Source organism: Galendromus occidentalis, unplaced genomic scaffold (assembly GCF_000255335.2).
Source record: "Galendromus occidentalis unplaced genomic scaffold, Mocc_1.1 scf7180000077470, whole genome shotgun sequence".
NCBI lineage: Eukaryota > Metazoa > Arthropoda > Arachnida > Mesostigmata > Phytoseiidae > Galendromus > Galendromus occidentalis.
In genome coordinates, this window is record NW_003805458.1 from 898,826 (window position 1) to 926,359 (window position 27,534).

General features: G+C 51.0%; 3 protein-coding genes across 3 annotated transcripts; 2 read left to right on the plus strand and 1 right to left on the minus strand.

The window, feature by feature from the left end:
* Window positions 1-973: 973 nt before the first annotated feature.
* On the plus strand, window positions 974-6,400 carry SCOT (Succinyl-CoA:3-ketoacid CoA transferase). Its single transcript, XM_018640018.1, has 12 exons — window positions 974-1,219; window positions 1,412-1,508; window positions 1,908-2,134; window positions 2,306-2,458; window positions 2,588-2,755; window positions 2,909-3,016; window positions 3,146-3,346; window positions 3,452-3,576; window positions 4,137-4,212; window positions 4,689-4,865; window positions 5,779-5,880; window positions 5,976-6,400. The coding sequence occupies exons 1-12, from the start codon at window positions 1,148-1,150 to the stop codon at window positions 6,006-6,008; spliced, it is 1,539 nt and encodes a 512-aa protein (XP_018495534.1). The 5' UTR covers window positions 974-1,147; the 3' UTR covers window positions 6,009-6,400.
* Window positions 6,401-6,486: 86 nt separating this feature from the next.
* On the minus strand, window positions 6,487-8,854 carry LOC100904371 (uncharacterized). Its single transcript, XM_003744560.3, has 5 exons — window positions 8,213-8,854; window positions 7,342-7,494; window positions 6,998-7,130; window positions 6,742-6,891; window positions 6,487-6,656 (listed from the first exon to the last, which is right to left on the minus strand). The coding sequence occupies exons 1-5, from the start codon at window positions 8,852-8,854 to the stop codon at window positions 6,487-6,489; spliced, it is 1,248 nt and encodes a 415-aa protein (XP_003744608.2).
* Window positions 8,855-12,610: 3,756 nt separating this feature from the next.
* On the plus strand, window positions 12,611-26,485 carry LOC100897780 (uncharacterized). Its single transcript, XM_003744520.2, has 8 exons — window positions 12,611-13,040; window positions 20,757-21,139; window positions 23,143-23,232; window positions 23,359-23,522; window positions 23,594-23,794; window positions 23,941-24,090; window positions 25,179-25,315; window positions 25,443-26,485. The coding sequence occupies exons 2-8, from the start codon at window positions 20,998-21,000 to the stop codon at window positions 25,609-25,611; spliced, it is 1,053 nt and encodes a 350-aa protein (XP_003744568.1). The 5' UTR covers window positions 12,611-13,040; window positions 20,757-20,997; the 3' UTR covers window positions 25,612-26,485.
* Window positions 26,486-27,534: the final 1,049 nt, after the last annotated feature.

Consider the following 27,534-nt stretch of genomic DNA (forward strand, 5'->3'; position numbering starts at 1 on the left):
CACGGAGCTTGAGGCTTGATTGCACGTTCACCACTGGCGTATCGATGAAACAACACTCTGTTCTCGTTAGAAATCAGTCGCTGAAGATTTGCCGCATGGTGCGACAGCGTAGCGTGGTGACGGTCTCGACGTGCGACATCATCGCTTTCAAAGGGTTGCGTGCTGCAGTGCACCACATGCCAACAATTCAAAGAGAGTCTGGGGGAGGGAGATAGCGTCGATCGCATCCCTGCTCGGGTCAATCTACAGCGTGAAATTATGGAATCCTAGGCTCGCTGGGGCTTTCGGTCATAGTTTCATGACTCGGCGCTCAACCGGTGGATGAGAAACACTCCGGAAACGAGATTATCGAGTGAACCTATGGAATATTATAACTCAAGGAACTGGATTTCTCCCGAAAAGCGGGAAACCGGACATTTCCTACCGAACAGCACGAAACCGGACAAAAGGACAGGAACCGGACGTGTCCGGTAGAATAGAAACTCTACTGATGCGCCACCAGCGCAGCTACTCGTCACTCATCTCATGACGTCGCGCCGAAGAGCCGACCCGCGACGTCAAGGGAAGCCGCCGATCTCTATCGCTGGTTTTCGCTTCGATCTAGCCGACGGTACTCCACTGATTGTACCTAAAATGCTCTCCTAAATAATTCTCGAGTACGGATTAGCTTGAATCACGAGGTTTGTCAAAAATGGCTGGGGGTCGATATCGGTGTTCAGAGCCCCACACTGAGAAATCGTTCAAGTTTCGAAGTCTGTCCAATTCCAATTCAAAATGAAAATATATTACGCATTCGGTGCGTGGGGATTTCGGGCGACGAGGCATGCCGTATACTACGCAAAATATATCCATCCATCGCCTCTGACCCACTATGGCAGACGGACGCCACCGCCTGGAGAGTATCGCGCTTACTCTGCGAGCGACACAGGCGGAGATCCCAGCAGCGTGGCTCAGGAGCTTGTGGCAGCTATTCAGTCAATAACATTCTCAGCTGTGACGATCGGTGCTCGCAGCGGGCCATGTTCGGAAGTGTTTCTTCGATTTTTTGAGAGCTCTGAATGGCTGTTTGAGGCGGTGTTCCTGTGACTTCTCCGGAGGGCGTGATCTTGTGATGTAGTGGTCTCGCGATCCAGCGGAATAAGCTTCGATGATGATACCTGGCGCTGCTTTTAGACTCCTCAATGTGAAGAGCACTTATATTTTCACCGTGGTGTGCAGGGTAAAAGAAACTTCTCATTGCGGAAAATATTATGTTTGATAGTATAACGAATACGTGGCGAATTTCTATCAGACCACCAGAGCCGAATATCCTTCACTAGGCCTGATTCTACAGCGCGCGTCGACTCTGCACAGAACGTTCATGATAAGAGCTTCATGGATCTGTCAGTTAACTCCCTCGAATTGTTTCCAGTTGGGCTCGACCCCCGTGAGTCGACGAGCAGCCCGATGTCAGAGCCCGGCAGAGGCTCTCCAGGGGCTCAAGGATGGGCAAACCATAATGATCGGAGGTAAGTCGGAGACCGCAGGCAGAGCGTAAGATACGTATCCACAACGGATTCGTTTCCTGGTCGAGAACGGGAATCATTGTGGAAGCGAGCGTTCCGGGAGGAATGGGGAGATTTCTATGCTTTCCAATCGGCGATCGACGAGGTCAAATGCATCATGGTTGTAATGATGGGGAGTTAAGACACTGCCGAAAGGAAATACGAAACCGGTAATGAAACCTCCTCCTCGAGAGCGCGCACTAGACCCTGACCAGACAATACAGTAGATATAAGGTCTCCTTCGAGGAGATAAGACAAGCGTCCGAGCGTTGCCGTAAGCCGCCACCGCCGATGATATCTTACAATCGTCGGAATTTCAGTTTGAATTCCGTCATCATAATCAACGTCTCATTTTTCCTCAAGGTTTCGGCATCTGTGGAATACCCGAGAATCTCATCCGACACTTGTCCAACAGTAAAGTTCGTAACCTAACCATCGTCTCCATAACGGGAGGGCTCAGCGACTGTGGGGTCGGAGAGCTTATCAAAGCGGGTATGGTCAAACGCCTGGTGACTTCATACATCGGAGAAAACAGTAACATATTTGAGAAGTTCTTGGGAGGACAGCTCGAGGTTGAATTGGTTCCTCAGGTACGGATCGAATGGTCGTTTGCACAATAGCCGAATAATGATCGTTGACGAGGTTCCCGATCCTCGAATCGGTCGAAACGCAATCGGATAGGGGCACTCATTCTCGTTAGCACGGATACGTAGAATGACCATCAAGGTCATCGCTCGCCTAATGATGGAGCTTCTTCTCAGGGAACTCTCGCCGAAAGGATTCGGGCAGCTGGGGCCGGAATTCCTGCGTTCTATACTCCCACGGGTTACAAAACCATGGTGCATGAAGGCGGCCTTCCGATGATGTATGAAGACGATGGAAAAAAAATCACCATGGCTAGCGAGCCCAAAGAGGTTTGATTCTTTGAATAAGAAAACCCGGATGCATGGAGCGATTCGGTACAGTCTGCGGCCGATTCAGTCCTCGTGAAGCTCGGTCGTCGAATCTTGTGACACTTGGAGAGAAAAGCGTTTCTTTTCCAGAGCCGAGAGTTCAACGGTCGAGGTTACGTCCTGGAGACAGCGATCCACGCAGACTTCGCCCTGGTTAGAGGCCATAAAGCCGATACGAACGGCAACGTTACATTCAGGAAGACAGCAACAAATCTCAACCCTGTCATCGCGAAAGCAGCGAAGAACGTCATCGTAGAGGTAATTAGAGGCTCTGGCTCGGGGAAGCAACAGGGAGCATAGAGGAACCTCATTATGAATTTCTCACAACTTAATGCCGACACATTAATTATTCCTCGCGCCGATGATTAATACATAATAGTGCGTGTAGATCTGCATCCCCATGATTTCCAGGTCGAGGAGATCGTGAACGCAGGAGAACTGCAAGGAGAACACATTCAACTACCGTCGATATACGTTCACCGGATATACAAACCCAATCACTTCGTTCGCCGCTGTGAGGTTCGTCGCGTGCGGAATGTTGTCGATTGAATAATTATTCTCCAATTATTCTCTTCGAGAGGACCTGCGAATTGGCGGGAGCGTAGAGATTCCTCAGCGAGAGCGATAATTTGTTCCTCGATCCCGCAGAAAATGCGGCTGGCGAAACCCGCCGAATCAAATGCCAAGACGAGTGCATCGTCCCGGGAACGAATCATTCTGAGGGCGGCCAGAGAAATCAAAGACGGCATGTTCGTGAACTTGGGAATCGGAATTCCTGTTCTCGCCGCGAATCATATTCCGGAGGACGCAAAAGTGTTTCTTCATGGAGAGAATGGAATCATAGGATTGGTAATTTTCTCGACGAGTGATTCCAAAATGAGGCTCGAATCTACCAGCTTGAACGATCTCCTGAATTCTTTGAACCAGTTTGCAATGAGCCCGATTGCTTCCCAGGGTCCTTACCCAGCCGGGAAAAAAGAGGTCGATCCCGATCTCACGAACGCCGGGAAAGAGACCGTCACGGCCATCCCTGGGGCTGCGTATTTCGGTACCGAAGAGTCTTTCGCTATCATCCGAGGGTAAGATATGATCTTTTCGATCTGAATTCCTCAAACGTCGGAGTGAGCTCTTGGGGTACCCCAGATACTTGAGCTGTTCTCCGAGCAGGCCTCATGTCCGTCTTCGCTAGCGTTGGAACTGACTTCACCTAGTCTCATTATCGCCTGCGAAGTTGGGAGCTGCTCTGTTGTGGTCGCCGGAGCATACAAACAGTTTCTGGGAGACACTAATGACTAGTAGATGGACAATAAGGGTCCGCTGACACTCCGGTCTAGGTGGTAATGAGAAACCACGTATATTGAACACCCGAGGTCGGCCGGGTGTCCTCGCCGACGAAGAGTCGGTTGTACCTCGTTGATACCTAGCTTGAGCTGATGAAACGAAAAAAATTCGAGGTACGATTCCGGAGTGCCGCTGCTCAGGCGAACCGCTGTCTGTCGATACCCTCCGGAGTATTTCAATTCATTTATTTATTTCGCCTCATCGGCATTTTTTTGCTAGGCAATAATATGTACATAGATGCATAGATAGAAGCAGTGAGAACCCCACCTGTCATGAGTTATGACCTCTGTAATTTCAGGGGTCATCTGGACTTGACGATGCTGGGCGGCATGCAGGTGTCTCAGAACGGCGATATCGCCAACTGGATCGTTCCCGTAAGTGCAAGGGATCGGGATATGGGCAGATGCATAGTGCATGCTAGTTCAGTGTTCGAACGAGCCGGATTATATAGTTCAGTCAGAAGCGTGACTTCAACTCCGAAGGCCACTTTTGTTATGGCTGTCCGTCACACACCGGTGAACCACCCTCAGCAAGCACTTATCTCACTCTCCCCGTGGAGCCCGAGACCACTGATTTAGAATTCCGCGTCGTTCAATGACTGTACCGATGAAGGCGAGGTTCAACAGAAGAATTCGCTCACGTGCTTCTATTTTCCGGTTTGACGGGTCACGCTATCGGCAATCTCGCAAAGAATCAGAGATCCATCTTCGTTGCATCCAACGATCCCTCGGGGGCTCCGCGTGACAGAGCTCACCGAATCGTTTTCCGTGTGCGCTCGGAAAGGCCCCGAGAGAGCAACCTTTTGTCATATATAGAGAGCTCTCAGAATCACTTACCTTTCATGTTACAGGGACAAAAGATAACTGGTATGGGCGGTGCCATGGACCTCGTTGCGTCCGCGGCCGCCGGAACACGTGTCGTCGTCACTATGGAACACAACGCCAAAGACGGTAGCGCGAAGATCGTCAAGACCTGCAGTCTACCGCTCACGGGACAGCGCTGTGTAGACAGAATCATCACTGAGAAGGTTCGCTAATCGAGGTCCAAGGCCGTAAATGAAACAAGATGAAGTAACGTAGCTCACTCTGATGATGGGCCCGGTTCCTTCCGGGACTCCACCTCGCCCCAATACCCCTCGAATTCCCGGCGCATGGGACGCGTCAGGAGCCCGGGTGACTGCGGTCTATCCAGGGGCTCCCTGAAAGAGCCGCAGTGCATCGTCCAACCGTTGCGACTCGCTCTGAATCGTTTATGCGAAACGTTGGACTAAATTACGCTCGAGGGAACGCACGGGTCGGGTTCTGGGTCTATGCCCAAGCGATTCCGACCGCGGACACAAACTGTTTCTTCGACTATTTCCCTTAGACCTTCCCTCTTCGCAGAAAATCAGCTAAGTATGTCGAATGCTCCGCGTGACTCTGATAACTTTGCCAGGAGCCCTTCTCCCTCTGGGATCTTTCAGCAGCCTGTTGAACTCGATCCATTCTCCCCCCAAAACTGGAAGAGAAAACGATTCCGTGTATGCGAAGAGCGAGCCAAGAGTAGAGCGCAAGAAGCGAGCCGTATCGTTACATTCGGTCCTTGTGTGAACGAAACTCCGAGAGCACTCGCGGATCGAGCGGACTACCTTTTCAGAGTTCGGAGCCTGCTTGTTAAAAATTCCAAAGCACGTAGCAGAAACGGTTGGCTGGTGACGTAATGAGTGCAACAGCATTCGTTGGTAGGCTGGAGCGAGATGACGCTTTATGAGGATCCAGTGGAACGAGGCTTTGGATTCGGCCTTCATCGTTCTGCTGCCAGAGAAACATGTCATAGGCAGGAAAGCCACCTGATTCTTATCTCATGGTTCAGAACCTTGGAAAGGTTGATGAGGAGCCCGATGGTTGTCCTATGATTCCACAGCGTTCCGAAATATATTTGATCGGGGTTTGATTTTTTAGGCCGTGTTCGACGTGAGCAAATCCACCGGACTGACATTGATTGAAATCTCGAAAGACCTCACCCTCGACGAGTTGAGGGAATGTACAGACGCTGACTTCGAGGTAAGCTCTTATAATCTCCACCGTGAGAGCATCGCCTGACCGGTGAATGATTCCTTGAGTATCTCATATTGAGGGTAATTTCTCTATTCTCACAGGTCAGCCCCAAGCTCAAATGTATGGAGGATTGAGCTCGAATGGTTGGGCAAAGCCTTGCTCAGCTGGGACACTCGCACCGGTGGCTTCATAATCCATTCTGCGATCTCCCTTCCGTGAATCTTATGCATAATTCTTGTTTAGAGAGTTGTTGTTTAGAGAGAAACGAGTGATACAGTGAAGACGACGTTATTCACCATCATTCTCCTCGCGGGCTTATATTTGTGTTTGCTCCGCTATGCTCCATACGCTGTCACTCCTCGTTTCATTGAAGCTTTATTGTGACCACTTTGTACCAGAGAGAGCCTTGTGACTCTCTGCTTCCGAGGAGGGGCATCGAGATAGCTAGTTCCTCGATCGCCCTGAAATTTTGACGAGCAGCGTCCAAAGAGAATATGACAAGTAAACGTTTCCGGATGGCAGACAAGTGTTTTCATTGACGATGATGAGAGAATTTCGGCATTCTTTATCTCACTCAATTTCACCCCTCTCCAGACATTGTATGTTTTTTTCTCAGAATACCGAGTTCAGAGACGACTCTTCGTCAGACTGGACTGCAGACGTCCCCGCGCTTCCGAGTGAAGACGCCGTCCTCCGGATTGGCTGTGAGAACACGTTGTTGTGAAATTCGCCGGCAACGTTTCCTGCAGGTTTATACAGGGCCACTACGATGATTTTTCCCGCTGGAAAGCAAGGGGTCCCAGAAGAGCATGACCGATAAACCGAATCTCCAAAGATGCGCTCGGCAGATACGAACAAAGTTCTCACCTGCGATTGTGGCTTTCCCGATACCAAGCTTCTGACTGCTCTTCCAAACCATCTGAGTGAATCTCGAGGCCTGGGTATGAAGGAGCTCCTTGTGGTAATAGTAGTCGTAGCATTTTTGTTCTGAGTACCACCTCTTGCACACGGTTTCACCTGAAGTAGACTTCCCTCAGATTCGGGAGTCCTTTTAATTCGATGGCCAATCAGAGCGCTAGCTCCCGCCACCCTACGAGACACCGTCCTGACATGCATGGCTTACCGTTGACATCGAAGTTCTCATCGGTGTACGATGATTGGACGTAGAGGTTCTGCCCGATGTCTCGCAACTTCCGATAATAGCAGTCATTCGTGTGTGCGATCGCATTAGCCACTTGCTGAGCTTGGTCGCAGAGCTTCGAGGGCGATCAGAAAAACAATATTAGAATCGAAAACAGTTGCTTGAATTCGCTCCCGAGCGACGTCGGAAATCACAGTACTCGAGTCCAACTATCGGATTGCGCCTGAAGGAGAAGAGGTCAAGGAAGGTGTTTGCTACGATCAAGCGACCTACGCAATGGATCTGCCTACGGATATGAGACAGCTCTAAGAGAGCGGTACGCTTACTGCGTGAGACAGTTGCACGAAAGGAGCGCGATGTTTCCGCCGGAAATGATTGTGCCAAAATAGACAGTCCTGGACGAAATTGTTCTCGGAGTAGTCGACGAGCGAGTTTTCTGCGTTGTGCTGCATCACGTGCACTCCGTCTTTCAGAAATACCTTTGTTGAACAGAGAAAGGGATTTTTCTTAGCGTTGGATATGTTGAGGGATCACCGCCTACCTTAATGAAGTCGACAAGAGCTGTCTGTCATTTTCTAGTTTTGGGTGAACGCAACAGTGGAGTATAACTTAGGCGTCGGTAGGCTGCCTCTATATTCAGCGATGACTAGTTGAGCGAGACGCGCACGGCGAAATTCGAGCCTGGCTGAATTGGCGCGTTGTCCGATGCGATGTATGAAATGGCGCTACTAGGGTAGCGGAATGACTACGGTGATCCCGATGCGAATCAAAGAGGCCAATCTTCATGAATATATCTCGAACTCCAGGAAGCTCCTTAGTCGAAAGGGAACGCAAGCTCTTGTGAAAGTCCGTATATATTCTAGTTTCACGTTTGACAAAGAGTACCGCGATCGGGCTCGGGCTGACAGGAGTGTCCGCCACCGCGTTCGTCATCTGCGTTGGGACGTGAGGGAGGATCAAGCTTCTAATCAGAGAGAGTTGTTGAAACGGGGGAGTCTCGATGAACTGGTGAATGGTTTCCCATTCCATCATTGGGGTTGGGAGATTGGGAGGCCCATTTTCTATTTATTCGAGCGTCTCACATGGCCTTCTGTGAGCTGTAAAATCTTGGCGGGGACCTCCCCTCAGGTAATATGGATAGATTCTCAGCGCTGTTCGGTTGCTCTCGCAAACCCCCGCAAGTGTTCGCAGTGTTACCTTGTTGATGAATGCTGGTGTGCACACCATGGACTTCGGAGCGTGTCTCCTTGGCTCCATATCTACGACGGTCTCCGGAGAAGCGTCCTCCCCGATTAATCTGCTGAGACTTCTCCGTCTTCTACTCCTTGGGCTCATATGAGGCTCCTGGGGTCCGAAGCCGTTCATGAGTCGCAGGAAATGCTGAAGATTAACCCTCCGCAGGCTCCTCGATGTAAAACTCGATTTGCTCTTCGTAGAAAACTCTCCATTGCTAGATGGTGTGATTCTTCCGAGACTCGTGGTACTCTGAGGCTCTGCGAGTAAACGCAGACCGCGAGTTGAGTTCAGAACAAGAGGATAACCTCGACAGCTTCCATCGCTTTCAACCGTGGAAAGCGGAGCTGTCTCGACGGATTCCTCCGATGGTAGAGCCACCGAACTGTCCTTGCTAATGCTCGACGACCGCCATCGCTCCGTGAGCTCTAAGGAAACTCTTGAAGACGACGGTCCGGGCTCCCCGATGTCAACTTCTGCTTCGAACGTTATTCCTACTGGGTTCACACCCGGCCCCTGAGCTACTGTGCTCTTGCGTTGAGTTGGTTGAGTGTGAAAAATTAGTTTTCGATGCAAACCTCCCAAGATGCTGAGCACGAAATCCATGGTGAACACTTATGCACAAGAGTGATGGAGCACTGACTGGGACAACATCCGCGAGCATTGACGCAATTGGTCTTACACGGCTCTGGAAGTGGCGCGTATCAACGGCGGATACAGAAAAATTGTAGGAAGACGATTCGATTCGAATGAGGCGTGAAGGGGGCTGATGAAGACATACAATGAAACAGGTTTTCCGCGGAAGAAAGTTAATTTTGGGTTCAGGCTGCGGGTGGAATCTACTCTACGAGGGCGGTAGAAGTAATGAGATCAGCAAGAGAGTGGCAGGATCTCGGTCGAAACAATAAGCGGTCGTTCACAGCGTTTCGTGGGCTTTCTACCGTTTGGTAGTGGAGGTGGTGGCTGTGCAAGGTGCCGACCACTATGCCGGCGAGGGCAAGGCCAGGAGAGAGTTCATGGGGAACCACCAAGTGGTCGTAGTGGTCGCGGTCAGCCAACCCCACTTCGTCGCGGCACCCCTCATGCCAAAGGTCAACTCTCATATCGTGCACGTTGTTCCGAGCCACGCAAAAATATCACTTAGCCCCTCCAGAGAGCTGCGTTGCCCAGGACCGGTCATCCGTCCTCCCCTCGACATACCCGGGGCCATCGACGGATCAACAAACCTGTCCGTGTCGCTGACAACCTTTGAATAAAGAGAATATTACGTAGCGTGGGAAACCAAGCGGAGAGCGCTTTTAGATTACGTAATGAGATCGACATTGACCTTCGATGACGACCTTGCTCGTGGTCCAACCTCCGACTTACGGTAAATGATTCGCGAACGCACGAAATTCTCGATTCCCCTTTTCTGCGCCGTCTCCTGGCGGATCGCAGACCCTGCGACGTTCTCGAAGAGGCAATGTTCACTCCAAGAAATCGATTCCGATCACGACTCGGCCATCCGGAGGGAAATATCGATGCCGAGAATATCCAAGAAGTACAACTTTGTCATTTCGCGTGCGATTTTCACGCGTCGTTCAAGATGCGGTGGCTAAGCGGAGCGATCTCAATGACAAGGAGCGCGTCGGATATGGCGCAAAATATCCACCTTAAGTTTATACAGATCTTTATACAGACCTAGTGCTCGAAGGGACATCTGAATCTCCGTGGATCCGGGCACGCTTCCAGAGCAGGCTCGCCCAAAGAATGGGGCTGTCAACTCACAAGACCCTTCACGCCGAGGTGAGATGCCGGAACTCGGAGCTAGGTAGGGGACTATCGCCGCATGGTCGGCTCAAGACTTCCCGGGACGTTCCACCACCCTCCCTGAATGCTGATTCCGCTCACGGTCCTTTTTTTCGGACACACGGAGAATCTTCTCCGGGGGAAAGGCTCCATTCGAATCCATGGGAGATAGGGTTCCATTCAATGGGAGGGGAGAGCGTGATATGACATTTCATGGAGTTCGCGATTAAGGGCAGTGCAGCTCATTCAGGGCTGCGCCATTCTGGCCGAGCCGCGCGGTCATTGCCTGCGCCGCGCCGTCGAGCGAAATACAACAATCGCTCGCCGCTTCCCACGCATAATCCTCTCGGCTGATCTCATTTTTTTCCCCGGAGTTTTCGGATGCTCATGGTCCGTGCTCTGTGGAGTGAATCATGCGAAATGCGAATCACAGTCTGGTCCGCACCTGAATTTATTCGGTTTAAGTATTTAGAGAAGCTTTCGCTATAGAGTGATCGTGAAGCCCAGCCAGCTGGAAATAATTCGGAGGATTCATTCCTCTTATGGATTGCTTGCATTCTTTCTTTTCGGTGGAGTCCCGCGGCCTTTCCTCGTGACATCTCCTCTCTGAAGATGCGCAATCCGTGGTCGAGTGAACCAAGATTTGCATCAAGCGGGGATGACTTACTCAACTTGCGTTCTGTGTATGGGCCGAATAGAGCTTGGATGGAACTTCGTCCTCTCTCACGGCCGCATTATTCCTCATAGTCAAACTGCGATATTTCGGCAATCATCGCATACCAGCCGTGAGGGCGCTCAATCCTCAGCGACGCGAGATCAAACCTCAGTAGGCTTGTGGAAACAGAGCCGAACTGGGTTAAAAAAAAACATAACGGCGCTCGTTGGAGGATAATTGTAGAGGCTTTCTGAACGCTTAGTCACATGGAAGGAGAAATGAGGAAGTCGAGTAAAGCCAAGGAGTTTCGTTGAACAGAGGCCGGAGTTGAAATCAGAGTGCTTGAATCATTGAAATTCTGGGAAATTGGTACGATAGTGATTCCTTGTCGGAGGCTATCGGGATGGAAATCGTGAGGAGAAAGTTGCAGGATACCCGTACTCTAGCCACGACGGGTTTCCTCGCGGAAAATCGGAATTGTCGGAGTATCATTACTTCAGCTATGAGGGCCATGCTGCCATGCCCGCTTGCTCCGGAATTCAGAGTACCAATGCTTCAGCTCCGAGGGCAATGCTGCCATGCACGGCGCGCTCCACCGGCACCATTGCGTGCGCGCTTAGTAATTTCATGCGCGGCACGCAGGCACGCGCAATGATTCCACGACCGCTTCACTGAAGTAGGGCCGAGCTTTGCAGATTCTTCTCCGCAGGGGGGAGTTTCTCGGTTCTCTCGCAACTGTCTCAGGAGAACGATACCGAGGTTCCCTAGAAGCATCTTACCCCGACTCAGACCGATGAGAGTGGTCGTCGAGCCGCTTGGGCTCGACGTAACTCTCCCCGGGGGATGCAGTGGGCCGAACCAGCGAGGGATTGGGGATTTTTGACGGGACGGGGAGTAGTCCTCTCGAGTCGAGCCGTCTCATGAGGGGACTGTTCCGCTGAGCCTCCGAGCTCCATGTTCCCATCGATGCGTCAGTCAGTCTACGATTTTGGGCTGCTCACCGGCGAGGAGACTTAGGCAACACATACGACTGCCCATCCAGACCGAAGCCACCCCCAAGCAGAGTTTCCCCGGAGAATGATCAGAGCTGTTGGAAATTTCTGCATTTCAAATGATCCGTTTAGCATAAGACAGATCCAGCAGAGGGCCAAGCCCTGAAGCCAATCTCCTCCTGCGCTCCTTGCCGAGCTTCCCGTCCGAATTCCAACACGCCACGGCAGGTATCGTCTCGGCCCGCTTTCTGGACTCTTCTCGTCGGCGTCCTCGGCGGAGTCCGCATGACATTGACTTCAGCGATATCCGGTGCATGGGGAAGGACTTTCCGTCGGACATTGAGGGAAGGAGTCCGCGGACTCGATTGATTCGAGGGACGTCTCCGGGTCCCCGAGCCTTTCTTCTCGAGTCAAACCTGAAACATGCATCCGCCGAATAGCGAGGGTCGAGTATCCGAGATATTCCAGTTCAGATATTGCTCACTTGGGACATTCGCGGGAAGAAAAGTTGTGACACATTGTTAACACAGAAAGCGTCATCCGACGTGACCCACCTCGGTCAGACTTGGGAAATCGGGCTCGAAACTACGGGAACGTCCGCTCCGTAGGCAATCGAAGTTCAAGAAAAGATCAATGGCATCATTGTCCCCTCTCTCCCAATCACAGATTCTACTCCTATTCGACCTTTAGCCCGCAATAACTCGGCAGGTTCTTCATTAGGCTTGACATAGGCACAATTTTCCCATATCTGTGGGAAAACGATTCGAATAAGGAGAATAGCGGGCACGCATCCAGACCGGATTCCGTGTCTAGCTGCAAGACCGTGGTCACGGCAGGCCGACGCGGGAGAAAGGGAATCAGCTGTTGGTAGAACTGATGATGGCGCTGCAGTCGGATGAATGTTCGGCCAACGCCGAGAAGAGAAAGAAACTGGGCGAAGCAACCCCGTGTGCTGCTGTTTTTCGTTGAGTTTTCCACTGAATTAGAGCCATCGTTCTGTGTTGTTATCGTTAACGCCGCCTTCGCCACCGTGGATTGCCGTTTCTCTTGGATTCCGATGAGCTAGTGGGGAGTCGGGGCTCACTCAGTTCTATATCAACTGAAGGACCGAGTGACTGACGGACGGACTGACTGAGGGTCTCTTTGTCTCCGATCAGTGTGTCGTGCATTGGATTCGAGCCGAGTCTCGTCGGCCAGTCGGCCATCTGAATGGTCAAACTTCTATTGGATACTCCGAGCATGAAGCTCCATCGGTCGACAACAGGACCCAGTGTCGACAAGCGCCGACCGAGCTTCTTCGTTTTCTTATAATCAGCACTGGGATCAGTAGTCCTATAATCCATGCTTCTTAGAGGAGGTGAGTCGTTTTCTAGATATGCTGAGAGTAGGCCGCATCCTTGCGGCTTGAATATGAACACAACCGCTCGCGTACTCAGCTGGTGTTCCGACCCGCTCGAATACGGGCCGGGAGAGCAGCGACCTCGGCTACTTCATCCTAGAAGAATTCTGTGATATCGTCTTGTTTTCTCAAAACTTCCTGCCGTCATCCCTCTCGTATGACACATTGGTCATTCTCGACCCGAGTCGAGCTCTCTTCGAGCGCTCGAACAGAAAGTCACACTTGTTGACAGAAATCGACAGATATAATGCTCTCGACTCGAATCTGCTCGAACCTGGTATGGTCGCAGCTCGAATAGAAATTCAAGAACCTCCGTGTGAGCCGAGACGAATGTCTCAAAAGAGACGAACTTCCGAAAAACGGTCGTTCCACCAGAGCCTTGGCGCGGAATCACACTACAGAAACCTCGGAAAGAAGTTCCGACCAGGGTCGAACTTTGAAAGCGAAGAAAAAAGCGAACTTGAGCGAACCTATCGAAAGGGGAACAGAATGCCCGATGCGAAGAATGGAAACTCTCGGTTGAGCTGACTCTCGAGAGGCATCGAATCATGTTGGAGCCTAAATTCCACTTTACGGAGAATTCTCCTGTCGATCAAGTTTGGCTCAACGTGGACGACACACCAGAGTCCCGGTTGCACAACTAGAGCAACAGATTATTCTTGCTCAACACGACAACGGTGGCGGTGGGAGCGCCAGCGGCGGTGGTGGCGGCTGCGGAAAAAGGAAAAGAATTTTTAACGCGAATTCTGTCGGCCATACATGGAGGTTCGTGATCGTTCCTCCGACGGGCGTGACCACGATCTGGATACGGCGCGTCGACGAGCTTGGAGCGTTGTTCGAGGATTGCATCTGAGAGCTCTGATGACTAATCTTCTTCGCCTTGAGATCGCGTCTGTGTAACTTGGCGGAACGACAGAAATTTCTGTTCTGTTTGTCTCAATTCCAGAATGGCGGCTATTTTCTTTCTGTGAGACGCTCTCTCCGAGAGATCGAGATGGATAATTTCGAAGGAATGTTCTCTGATTCGTATCGCCGACGCTATCGGTGCGAGCATGGAGCGTTCGGTGTCGTAGTCCTCTAGGAGGAAGGAAGTGGAGCGCTTGTCGGGTCGCCCGTATACGTCAATCGTCTGAGTAAGAGAAGATCGCTGTGATTTCTCCCGCCTGACAAGAGCCGAACGCTCGTCGTGAGGATGGGCATCGAATGTCGATCGCTACGGATATCTGATGCGATTCTCTGTGAATTTGAATGAGCTGACATCTCATGGCTGTAGCGTTTCTGAGCCGGATGCGCCCACATGTATATTCCCGTATTCATTTAGGTATATCAGACTTCAGATAGAACATTTTTGTCCACTCATGTCCGAAACACCATCGGATAGCAGAAATTCAGCACCTTAGCAGAAATTCCAGATCCCGAGTATTTTCGGGATTTTCGTTTTTTTTTTATGTTTTTGTTGCGCAACTGGAACTCCTCGTCCCTTGCGGTGGGGGAAGTTTCGGCACCCGTGAGGGATTTTGTGAAACTGCGTCGGCGCTGCCATCAACAAGTCGGTATTCATGATGAAGACTTCTGATGCCGACACCTTGCGGAATTCTACCGCTACCATTACAAACTACAACTACAGCTAACGTCTAAGAATTCCTTGTACAGCTGATTGCAAGCGGCAGCCATCGAGCTCGCGGAATGGCTCTCGCTTGGGTGACTGTGGCGGTACCGTATTTCTGCGTCGTACTCTAGAAAAGCACAGCACTTTTCTCTTTTCTTCGAGAGCCGTCAGCAGGATTGAGTCGAATGACATCTAATCATCAGCGACGCGCGCGGCTGCCGATGGCGGCCACTATCATCACCACTACCATCGAGATTCCCAGCTGCCATATCGCACAGTGTCGTCGACATCGGTGACTATTAGTGAATCTTGTGGGCCCGAAACGTAGTGGCCAGCCGCTGCGTACGACCATTGAAAGCCATTGAAGTCAGTTGTCGAAAGCGACCCAGTCAATTGCGATTTTTTTCATCGCCGGGCGTCTTTGACAGAACACTGCCGTTGATGACCTCCGGAACGCCTGACGGAACACTCAAGAAATTCGCCGTTGCTGGAGATGACGCTTGCGGGCGTACGACGCACTCGTTTTCGGAGAGATTGGAATATGTTCGACAGTTGCATCTTGCTTCGAGCAGAGGTGTCCGTGGACAAATCGTTCCAAGGGGCTTGATTGTCTCTGGGAAATTTTGGATAATGAGGTCTTCTCGAGGAGTCGATTTCCCGTCTGATCGAAAGTAATTACTGCTCGCCGATATCGACCAATTATGAGGTACGGAGACTGGAACTATCGAACTGCGAAGACTCGATCGGGACGAAGTCGGCGGAGATTTCGAATCCTCCGTTCGCTTTGCGGTCGCTTCGACGGCCCAATGCACGCCTGGGAACGCCCCGAGGATGTTTCCGATAACGTTGTCATGCTTGTCGGGCGAGGCGATTACAGTTTCTTATTCCCCGGGCTCCAGGTTGAGCAATTATTGGATTCCTTATCTGGTCTGGGGAGGGCCTGAAGTCTGAAGTTTCCTCCCTCCGTCGCCCGGGTTGTCCGGAGAATCGAGAGTTTCTCGCATGGCATCAACATACGTGCCGATTTCCTAGGGAGTTGTCGAGTGTCTGGGGCCTTTTTCGGAGCGACCCGTTCCGCGAGAACGAATGTTGAGCGCCAGTTTTGTTTGCCTGAGTTTCGCATTCAAGGTCCCAAGCGGTCGAATATTACAAGTTCGAACATTCTTCGAAAGGAAATCCAGAACGTGAAATATCCGAGGAAATGCGATTGTCCGTCGCCATACCGTCGAAGCCATTCACGGTCGACGTCACCTTTGCTGCCCTTTGAAACTCGTACAGTTCTCAGCAGCGAACCGGCTGTCCGGTATCTTTACAAGAGCTCTGGAAGAAAACAAGAAACGGAATGCGGCAGCCGGAATCTATCGTGGGTCTATTTCTACCGTACGATTCTGACTGCTTTGACGGCACACAACAGTTAACCGTGTTCCCGTGGACTCCAAGACCGTCGCTGTTTTCCACTTCGCGAAGGGACGATATCCGATGAGTATCCTCGACTTCGCCTCGATTTCACCCTCGCACTGTATTCTCGATCTCCGGCTCCTACGGCGTGCTTGTCGAATGAGTACATAATGTGTCCTCGGAATCCGTGGAAGCGGAAAGCATAGTCTGGAAAAACTACTAAATGAATTTGGGCTCGAGAAGCTCGCGACCCTAGACTCTGGACGGAATGCGGGTGATTGCCTTTTTGTCGAAACACCTTGTTCGAATGGAATTCGGATGACGCGTAAACGATCTGTGTTGTGGAACTACAAATGAGAGCTCTGGGAGAATGCCGCAAGAATCCCAAATCCGATGGCCGCTTATCGGGGGACAGAGTACAGTTCCGGGTAGAGCTTAGTTTCGCTCCACAAATATACGGATGCGAGGCGCTTGCGTTCGCTTCCCTCCGCGAGTGTGGCTGCACCTTCGAAGCTGAAGTCGGAACCGCAGTCATCGAGCCGTTGGATGTAGTGGATGCAGTGGGGTGGGATCTTGACGTTCTCCAAACATCGCCGAGGTATGTCGGACTCCGTAGGTGGATTATTCATCGTTGTGTTCATGGCCCCGGAGGAGCACGCATCTAGACCTCGGTCAGTTGGTCGGTTGGTCTAAAACAGCTCGGAGGGATCGAGCCGCCATTTCTTGAGGTGGATTACTCCACAAAACAGTCTCCCGACTTGGATCTTGGGCGTTTTTAGCACTCAGGAGCTGCGAGAGAAACCGCGTTTCTCAAAGTAGTTCACCAAACATTCTTTACGAGCTGTTTCCTGAACACGTCACTGCAGGAAGTTTCCCGCGACAGTCCGTTGGAGCTCGAGAAAAGAGCGCTCCCGAGACTCCTCGCATTCGCAATCTCATGTTCGAGGCTCGTAACGGAACGCAGAAGATTCCATCGTAATCGAACGAGCGGAAACCCTGCGGTGTACCGAGCTGGCTCCCTGACCGTACAATGATCTCATCTCTCAGACGAATCATTCGGAAGGAATCATTCAGACCATGGGGACACGAGTTCTGTCGCCCTCTGACCCGCAATATTCTTCCGTGGTCGGCTAGACAGCCGCTAAACACGGCTCTTCGTCGGCAAGCTCATTTACGGGCGCAATGGGCGCTCGTGGATTTTAAGTTCGGGTTACGATGGTTCTTTTCCTGAATCTCGCTGCGAAATTCCCGTGTTGCTCGGCTAATCATCGAGAGATGCTTGATTCCGATCGGGATGCCCCGTGAATCCATCTCCGAGGGTATCGATCGCTCGCAGTTCCTCTATAATCGTCATTGCCCGGCACGCGATGAGGTCATAAATAGGGGCAGCGGAAACTCGTGTGGTCGGCTCTCCGTTTGTCGCGACGCGGCGTCACCATCTGAATCTCGGTTCTTCAAATAATATCTCAACATGATGGAAGTGACTGACGAGTCGGATCGACGAGGACATTCCGAGTGGGAGCCACATTCCGGTGTGCCGTCACAGCGGAACACGACTATTACAACGCGGTTCTATTGTTCCCCCGTCGTTCTCATGATCTTTATTATTTCTTTTGTCAACTTCGTCCTGTCGGGAGGAGACGGAGTTTTGCTTCGGTGTGACAGCAGAGAAGAAGCAACACCAGAAATGCCTTCGACGTCGACGGAGGGCAGGTCGAACACTGTCAGTGTTTGTCCGAGAAAAAAGAGATCGTCTTTGTACTCAGTCAGATGACACACGCTTTGCGATGTACCGAGGAGCGTGCAACGCCGTTGTCTCGTTTTTCCCGTATCGGGCACTGACCAGTATGGCGGATGAGATACGATTCCCCGAAATCGCTGCCCACCGAGGAGCGCTGTGCCCGCCGAAAATTCGCAACCACTCGGTTCGCTCACTGGCCGCTCGGTCATCCGATCTGGATGGCGTCCGGCAGCGGACCGTCATTGGGCGTAAACCAGGATGTCGTCTCAATCAGACGAACAGATATGGAACAGGCAAAAATGGAATCGACAGCTTTCGAAGAGAATGACGCCCGACGTGGGGCTCCTGTGATGCATGACGCGGCTCGTCGTGTTTTCAGGACATCGTTAGACATCGCGTCTGTCATCCTCCTGTTTCGAAGGAGCTCGTCGAATCATTATGTGGATCTGTGTGGAGGCTCTGGCTTTCACTGCAACTTGAATCGAATTAGACAAAATCAAGAGCGGCCTCCTGTCTGAAGCCAGAACTTCCTGGAATCGAGTCTCGAGGGCGGAGTCATTCGCGATCCGCAATACAAATAAATATCTCGGGAGAATGATTCGGCAAACGGAATAGACTACGCCATCGAGGAAATAATGATGGTTCAATTCGGATAATTTTTCCTGTCCGGGTTGAGGAGCCTCCAAGCGACGAAGTCGTTCGGTGCATCTTCGTCTTCAAACAGACGTTGATCCGAAATCAGAGTCGGCACCGAGAACAAGAGATGATCGCCTTCGAGAAGCGGTCTGGAGGAAAACCCATTGGCAAAGTGGATTGGAATAAGGGAAAGCGGTCACTGGCTCTTCGGACGGCAGCTAAGCGGGCAGCAGTTTTCTCCCATGGACAAGCTGACTGCGAACGAACGAGCGAATGATCAACAGAAAGAACAGGAGGCCCACCGACGTTTTCGACACGCTGTATACCGGAGCGGCTGCCTACCGAGGTAGAAACGATTTGCCCACGCCATATTCCAGTGACTTTGGCTCGAACAAGATAATAAAAACAGCTAGGTACCTAACTCGGGGAATTCGGCTTATCCATAGGGAGAGAACCGTCCCGCATATCGAGCGACCTGGCATTTGCGTTGGCCAAAATAAGACGGTGAGGGGGACATTGCCGACCCCCGTCGCAGTGTCATGGAACCACGTATTTTACGGTGAAGTTTAATGAGGAACAGCTGCCGGATGTATGGTTCCGGTGTATTCTTCCTTCTCAGCTTATGGGGACCTTGGACTTCAATATGGGTCATTTACGGGGGTTCAAGTGTACGCGGCGGCCCTGACTTTTTTTTTATAAAATAGAAAGTCCGTGTACGAAATATTAGGCATGAATCCCAATCGGTCCTTGGGCAACGGCGATGGAGTAAAAATATTCACATTATTGGTTCATTCATTCATCGGTATATTCATTATTGGTTCTTTCTTCATTTAATAATAAACTTGCGGTATTCTCCCTCCGGGGTCGCCCCTGGTCATTGGCTCACACAGTCAACATCAATATTCGACGTTTCTGATTGCGCACACATCGATTTCCCTCGATCCAGAATTGAAATGCTCCTAGCGCTGCTGTAATGTCAGCAATAAGCTTCGTTCGGCCAAAACGCGAGACGCGAAATGCTAGCGATTACAACAGTATCGTTTCCGGTGAGGTGTGACTCATCGGCGAGTCTCAACGCGATTGTGTGGACTTAGATATGGAGTGCCGCGATCGCTCCCTCGAGCCGTCGAGCTGCGGTCAAATCTTTTCATTAATCGATGACCTTTCGGGCTTCTGACAAAAGAATGCAGGTTCCGCTCACCTTTGAGCGAACTCACTTCTATAGGTGATTCACTCCTGATTACTGATGAGATGACGCTATGTATATCACCGCGAAGCTATCGGGCGACCCCTAGACGTCTCAGACGAAGCTACAGCCCAAGAGATTGTTGTGGAGTTCACGTTCTCGCAGAGTTTCCGCTGCCGAAATTCTTTCGTGTGGGATTTTCCGTTCTCGCGCGCCCGGGACTTCCCTTTACTTCCCATCGCCGACACCAGGGAAGTCGGGAATCGTCGCTGTAAATAAAATGATTGCGTTTTCTGCATCTTTTGTTTCATGACGATAACTACATCCACAAGGTTACGACGTTCCGGTCTTTTCACTTTGTTCAGGTGGAACTTGTGCCACAGAATAGAGTCGTCCTTGGTCAGCGGACGGGCTCCACAGGTAATGGCCAGAAACTTCCTTAGTTTCCCACGCTGGAACTCGCCTTTTTCCATGCCTAGGCACCCAGACCGTGGAAGGAGCTGTGCTATCCCTATGCGTTCCCATCCGCAGAATCCGATTAGCCGGCGAATGTCGACGGTTAGATTAATTAGATAACTTGAGGCACCCGAGGACATGAATGCGCTCTATTGGTGCGTAGAAACGTTGGTTATCGTCAAGGAACATCATTGCTTCCTTGATCGCGAATCAATCTAACATTTATCACAACATATAGAGGTCGCTCGTCCACAGACGAACAAATTTTCTGAAAGACATAAGGAAGTTCGGCTCTGATGACGACTGTCTACATGCTTCGAGTCGTTAGAATTCCATCGGACTCCACCATTCTCTGCCCGCGGAGTGAGTCATTCGCAAACGTTCAGCGGCCAGCAGCAATGCCCAACAGCCAGCTCCTATCTCTAATCGGCGCACACCGCTTCACCGGCCGAGAGGCAATCTGCTGAATGCATTTCTAGGGAATCGACTCCTGATGGCTTCACTCGAACGAACAAGAGCCCGATAACCATGTTCCTGATAAGATCGAGCCGAACAAATTGATATATGCTTCGACCCCGGAATCGTTCCGCGGATTCGATCGGAATCTCAGAGAATCTCTATTGGAATTTTAACTCGTCTTATTTCCAGGTGATTAGTCCATGCACCTCGGGGGGCTCGCTTCAAGAAGGAGAGAATCGAAACGGCATTCTCAGTCTGAGGTCCTCCGAAAATTCGCTTGCTCAAGCTCTGTGATACCTCGTGCCGACGTTTACAAGTATCTGCACAGGATATAGGAAGGGATTACGCTGATTTTGAAGGCTCAGACAAATCACATGACAATTGGATGAAGACGTTCTCATGAATCCAACCCAACGACATACATAGAGAAATGGCGCCCACCCACGTGTCCCTTGGCCTCTCGGGATCCTTGGAACACCAAGAAGAGTCACCGAAATGGGAGTACTTGAACTCCACGCGTCAACACATCACCGAGAAGCTCAAAAACAAGGACTCCACTATACAGTATCAAGGTCAGTTTCCCTGATTCTAGAGGGACCACACCTTTGGATTGTCTCCCGACATCATTTTTCCCGAGGAAACCCCTTCCGAGAATCTGCCCCTCCCCCCCCTCATTCCCCGATTCAGGGCCGGAGACCCTCGAAGTGAAAACGATCATTCTGCGTCCAAGGCAGCTCGTCTCCTTCGAAAGAATATTGCGTCGTATAATATCGCGGCTTCTATCAATGATGGGTCTGGTTCGGCTATCCCGATGTCGCCTTCAACGCGACAGTGATTCGCGATTTCACCACACTCTTTGTGGATGGTGACTTTCATGGAATTCTTTAGGATTGGCGCTGAATCGTGACACGCGCCTCAGTTTCACGGGACGACAATGTAGATTTTTTTTTCAAAATCCCCCGGTTCGTGGTGACGAAGCAGCTCTTGAGAATCGAGTCTTTGCTTCGAACGCTGGAGCTCTCGGGAGCGTGGAAACGATTAATGAGGATGGAAAGATCATGTACCCCCTCGGGGGCAGACATGACGCATCACGGCGCGGTGCTCCACGATTCCGATCGAGATCTCTGAGACGTCGACACTCTCAGTCGTAAAACCCCTCCAGAGCTAAGGACTGTATTTTGGGGCCTCCCATGAGTCGTGAAGGCTTTTTCAGCTGCGGGGTCTCCTTCGCCGTAATTCCGTGAATTTGTCGTGATATTCAGGGACCGAGGAATATCCGAAGCGGGGCTGCGAACGATTCGAGTCTCCCTCGTATCTGCTCCATTGCTTCCCGCTCCATTCCTCGAAATGATTCACCGCGGCGACCCCGTCGGTTTGGCGCTTATAAGTCGAGCGAAGTTCGCCGCAAGTCATTTGGTTGTCATGCAACGTGACCTTCGTTTGGGGACCTTTCGAGGTTCCTACAAGCGGGAACTTTAGACTAGGACTGTTGGAGATACCCAGAATCTCTACGATAAACCCGCTGCAACTGCCCAAGATATCTATCGGATGATGTAAGGGGCTCGAACTATCCGAATTCATCTAAGGCGCCTCGAAACTATTTCGGCATGAGGATGCTTAGGAGATATCGCGTACGCGCGGAGATACCCTTCGACATCGCCCGATGCGAGCCAACCATGCCCTGTGTTGAACTTTGGTCTCAGAGAGCGAGCGCCGATTGATAAAACCTGAGTGGCCATGCTAAGCCTTTCGAATTCCTCAGTGTTTGAGACGTCGTTCAGGTTCAAGTTCATTCCTGGCACGCCGGGTCATCGATTTGCCTGAAAGCTTCGATTCTCAAAGCTGAGAAGTCTTTGATATGATTCCGGACCACTACTCCCCCCTGAAAATTCCCTTGACCGGGCTTGCGATTGATTCGAGTTCCGAGGAACTCCTCATCCACGCAGCTTCGCCTACCCGATAGCCCCGCCTCCGAGTTTAATTTCCTCGCGGAGTTTCGCATGGGGTGATTCCCTGAGGATATCCAGAGTGAGAAGGAAACTCCTCCCTCTGGACCGAGCCGGGAACGAGGCATGAATGGATGAATGGCGGAGATCGCAGCGAATCCTACTTCCATTGTGATCTGGATCTTTTCCGGGTTTACCCACGTGCGGTCTCATTTGCTCGAATGGCCTGTTCTGAATCCCAGAGAAGCTGCTCTGCGCGATTCCCCGAATCACCATCATTCTCTGATATGGTTCGGTACTCGAGGGACTCCCCGGTGACGATCTAAATTTTTAATTTTCGGACGTGTTCTCGATCGCTCGGTGCAGCGAACGAGATAAGTAGCTTTCGCGCTGCTTGCAGACGCAGCCAGAACTCCGGCTTGGTTCCAGTGCCTTCTGTGCCGCCCAGGGATAGCGGCAACGATTTCCTGTATCAGCGTCTCGAGTCCAGCGAATTTATTCACGAATGAAATTCGAACTTTAAATTACCATTGGACCGCGCAGGGGCCACCTCGATTCATTGTGCTCGATAGCGGATCTCTCAGGACCTACCGAAAGCAAGCCGTTCTGATAAAGGAATACCATTCCAGGTCTCGATAGCCTAAACAGTGGATCATCAGGGTCACCATGTGGTTCACCTTCGTCCACGATATCACCTCTACACACGTCATCCAATTCAGGTACACTTCTCTCTTTATGATTCGACGACGATGGGCTGCGGATGATAGGAGTCAGGTACTCCGAGGGATAAGCCGGAACTGTCTATGAGAACTTTCATCGATGCAGGAAATATTTCTTTTTTGTAGCCGCAGCACAAGCCGGCAACCCGAACACGTTCACGTACTCGACAGCGGACCTCACGGATTGCATGGTCCTCGGCAGTCGGTGGTCGTCGAATCGTTTCTGGTGTTTTGGCCTCACGTTGGACGAAGTCATTGCTGAAGATGGCAAAAAATGGGTTTTTATAAAAGTAAGCCTCTATTCCCGTACGTGCATGTTCTGAATGCTCCCGGCAGTGTCTGACCAGAGCGTGTATTGCAGAGAATTGTGCCGCGATCGGCGGCCGACCGATCCCTTTGTACGCAGTTAGACGTCATCTATTCTGTCAACGATCAGGGAGTAAAGTACAAATCGAAAGAACGCGTTCGGGAGCTGATCATGGCTTCCGGGGAGAACCTCTATCTCAAAGTGGTCACTGCCAACCCATTGAGATTGGCCAACACGAGAAAGGACATGCTCCAAGTGCGTATCAAGCCTAAGCTTTTCTCGCCCGACTCGTAGACGACGGCGACTGATCACTGATTATGATCATGATTCCTTAGATCTCATTTACCGCATCTGGGAGTGTTCCGAACTCAATTCATCACCCGATGTCCTATTGTTTACAGGTGATCGAAAGACACGGTACCGTTACCTTGGAAGCTTACGGAAATCCGTCCTATTGCGGGCTGCACGTCGACGTAGGCTTCAAATATATCTCTACGCTGACATACAGCGCGGAACTCAGGAAATTCATAACCATCTACGTTATAAGCGAGGTAATAATAATTAGATACTGGCGGATTAATTGCTCTCGAAGCGATCCATTAGGATATATCAGAAGGGGTGAGGACAGAAAAAAAACGGCGGAATGCGGTGTTTGCTTACGTTCATTGTGGCTCGCCTTCCGAGCGATTTTGTTTAGACAGCTAACGCGAGCTTCTCATACCAGAATCTGAATCTCTGAACACAAAGCGTCGGTGCGTCCGTGACTGTGTGAATGTTTACCTCGTGAACTGTTCGACTCGAGTCACCCCTTGGAATCGCTCGTGAAGTGCTCTGAGAGCTTCTCCACGGTCTCGTCTCGCCGGCGCTGCGTCTCGTGGATACTCAAATGAATTCATCTGAAAAACGACAGTTAATCGCACGGCTATGATATCTCTGCGAGTGATTTTTGGTTCGGAAATTATTCCCCGTCTGTAGAATTCGCGGCATTAGGGCTCAACCTCATTTTTTCGGATGAAAAGTCTGGAACTGAACAAGACATTCCGAGCGCCGCTTGAGGAGATGCTCCTGAAGAGCTGAGACCTTTGCGTTCCGCTCATAACCTTCACACGCGCTCCACTCGTTATTCCCCATAGCCTCCGTAGACACCGTCAGTGTCCCACTGTCGAGGCATCTTGCTCTAGTCTGATTGACTCTGGTCGCCTCATTCGATCAGGATGGAGCTCTCAAACGGAAACTCAGAGAATCTGACGGGAAAATAAGAAAACTCGGAAGGGTGCTCTTGTTGCGCTCATGATTCTGGGAGGATGAACTCGTTTCTCGAATGTTCGATCTCTGGCACCTGGCTCAAGTCCCAGGCTCCATTTCGAAAATGAGTCAGCATGCGAGCAACTCTATCGAGGGGCGTGGCCTCGAAGATTCTCCCCACTGGCAGCGACGTGGGGATTCCGAAGAGCTAATCTGCTATCGAACAACTCGAATCCACTCGAAGTTATCGGTGAATTTTCTCTTGTGTGCATTCCCCCGAGTTTTTCGAAGTCGGATGCTTCTGACAGGCTGAGCTAGGAATGCGACGAAATTGGAGAATGCCCTTTATTATTCTTTCGTTCGTCCGCATATATCCGAAGTTTTTGCTTTACAGGTGGACGGTCGTCGTTACATGGATTTGAGCCAAAAACAGTGTTTGTTCATGGGCGATGTCCTTCTATGCGTGAATGGAAACAGCGTCGTGGACGTGTCCCGGAGCGCCGTATCGAAGCTCATGAGAGAATACGATCGGTAGGTGAACTGATGCTGTCCTCCAGCTGAGAACATACGCAAATCCCGTCTTCCGAGTCAGCATCGACCTCGCATCGGCTTCCCGGAGAAACTCTTGCTCTCGCTAACAGTTTTGCTTCTTATTCAGGTTCACGATCAAAATTGCTGCGATGTCGGTTCTTCGTCGAGAAGTCATCAAAGATGACGTACGGGTGAAGCGTCGTCAGCTGGAAGTCTGCGATCTGGAGGATCGAGGTCATACTTTGGATATGACCGAGTTCCACAATCGTCTTAACTCGAACCGTGCCAAACGGTGAAGCATAGCCTTCCGTACGTCGGACAATACTCGTCTCCTCACAACGAAATCTTGACGACCCCGTGGACGTCGATCCGTCACTCGCGGATTGGTGCTGAGCTTCTGCTCCGACGCACTGCGAACGGCATATGAGCGGAAGAATCCGACTACGGTGTGAATATTCCCAATAATAATTTCGATGCCGAGTTAATCGTGTCTGATGATGGAGAAGGGACGGCGACGGAAGCAACTTTTGAAGGAACAAGAAGAGAGCTCAACATGGCGAAGAGTCTTCGAGTCTGATGATTCGGGCGTAGTCCCTACCGGAAGATAGTGGAGTCGTGTCGATTTGTAAAGCGTCAGGATCGCTGTCCTCCGATGGGTTTCAACGTTCTTGACACGTGCGGTTGTACAAAATATAACCAGCCTCTCGCACAGGATGATCAATGGCTGTCACGTTTTCTGAGCAAGCTCGACACTGAGGGGAGCGTTCTCTACAATTCTGAAATTTTGACGGTCACTCAAGTCTCCTCTTTATTCTGAGATCAGTGACGAAGCTCTCCGACTCCTCCGCCAAGCTCATCCGCGACCGGGGGTAATCGTTTTCGACTATCCCGATGTCTGTACGCTTCCTGAACGCAACATGTACAAAAATGTGACAGAATACTTCGAGGATATGCAGATGATAATCGCTCAGGGTGGTCGAAGGGGTGAAATACATAGCGACATGGAAGTTTTCACTCAAACATAGTACATATTTATTTTCGAATTCAAGAGACGAAATGGCGGGGAGAAGCATGGGATGAAGCGGAAGTGAGTTTTAGAAATGTAGAAACCGACAACGTCACCTGTGAACAAGAAAGAACGAAAAAATACAGACGGACCCTATGCAGAGGCGACGATTTGGTGCCGGAGATTCCTCAGGCATCGTTGGCTTCCGCGACCGAGTGAACGCTTGTAAAAGCGAGAACGAGAGCGTCAGGGAGGCGCACTGTTCCAAATCGACTTGTGGGTGGCATTCGTCATCAGTCGGATGGAGCAGCTGTGGAGGAATAAAACCTCGAGACGAGCAGCATCAATGTGAAATGTACAAATTTCGTATGATGTCGAATAAAATCCCGAATGAATATCCCTCTGAGACAAAGACGACTCCCTCTTCTTGTAAATAATGAAATGTATTTTATTGACGGATTCTCGTCCGCTGGACGACAATAGCGCAGAAAGTCCTCCAAGTCAGATTTCAGCCCTCTGCTCAGAGACTATTTAGGTACTATAATATAATAACTCGAAGTCGAGGCGATCCCAATGGTCGCATTTTCCGTTGATTGAGCTCTGGATTTCTTTCAATTAGTCAGCTCCAGAGCTCAAGCTGTCACTCGGCCGCTCAGCGGGTCCCAAAATTTCTCCCAGTATCCACTCGTTATCCCCAATCCCAGTCTGAAGTGTATGATCGGGGACGGAGAATCCCTCCGAGCTTCATTTTCGGGGGTGGCTCGGATTAGAACGCGGGATCAGGATCTGGACTCGGGCTCATCCTGAGATATGAATCCGGGTCAACCCCGCGTGCGCTCAGCCTCATGGCGCGCCGGCACGGATTCTTCTCTTTCGGTGAAGAACATTCCGCAACCGTTCTCCTCTCAGCGCGCCGAATACAATGCGAATCCACTAAAATGCATGATCACCACGAGTAGATTGAGCGAGCTCTCGCAGACTATGATGCGGCCACTGTCGTCTGATGCGGCAAGCATCACGCTGACTTCGTGTCGGAGAAAAAAAGATATATTGGAAGGGACCGCTCAGAGGTTTTCCCACTTCCTCGGAAGCGCTATCAGAAGAAAATTTCTCTTGAGCACGCTGATGATGGATACCGTGCTGTGAGAAAACCTAAGATGTGAACTTACGTGGCATCACGCAACCGTGGAAGAACGCCACGCAGTCACAGACA

What these genes read in the sequence shown, in the direction of transcription:
- SCOT (XM_018640018.1), top strand. Translation starts at nt 1,148, where the DNA reads ATGATGATACCTGGCGCTGCTTTTAGACTCCTCAATGTGAAGAGCACT. An exon ending in ACTTCGTTCGCCGCTGTGAG is followed by an intron (nt 3,017 to 3,145) that starts GTTCGTCGCGTG and finishes TCGATCCCGCAG; the next exon opens with AAAATGCGGCTGGCGAAACC. An exon ending in ACAGAATCATCACTGAGAAG is followed by an intron (nt 4,866 to 5,778) that starts GTTCGCTAATCG and finishes TTGATTTTTTAG; the next exon opens with GCCGTGTTCGACGTGAGCAA.
- LOC100904371 (XM_003744560.3), bottom strand. Translation starts at nt 8,854, where the DNA reads ATGGATTTCGTGCTCAGCATCTTGGGAGGTTTGCATCGAAAACTAATT. An exon ending in CACCAGCATTCATCAACAAG is followed by an intron (nt 7,495 to 8,212) that starts GTAACACTGCGA and finishes TGTTCAACAAAG; the next exon opens with GTATTTCTGAAAGACGGAGT. An exon ending in CGGGAAAGCCACAATCGCAG is followed by an intron (nt 6,657 to 6,741) that starts GTGAGAACTTTG and finishes CTTGCTTTCCAG; the next exon opens with CGGGAAAAATCATCGTAGTG.
- LOC100897780 (XM_003744520.2), top strand. Translation starts at nt 20,998, where the DNA reads ATGGCGCCCACCCACGTGTCCCTTGGCCTCTCGGGATCCTTGGAACAC. An exon ending in ACACACGTCATCCAATTCAG is followed by an intron (nt 23,233 to 23,358) that starts GTACACTTCTCT and finishes TCTTTTTTGTAG; the next exon opens with CCGCAGCACAAGCCGGCAAC. An exon ending in CCATCTACGTTATAAGCGAG is followed by an intron (nt 24,091 to 25,178) that starts GTAATAATAATT and finishes TTTGCTTTACAG; the next exon opens with GTGGACGGTCGTCGTTACAT.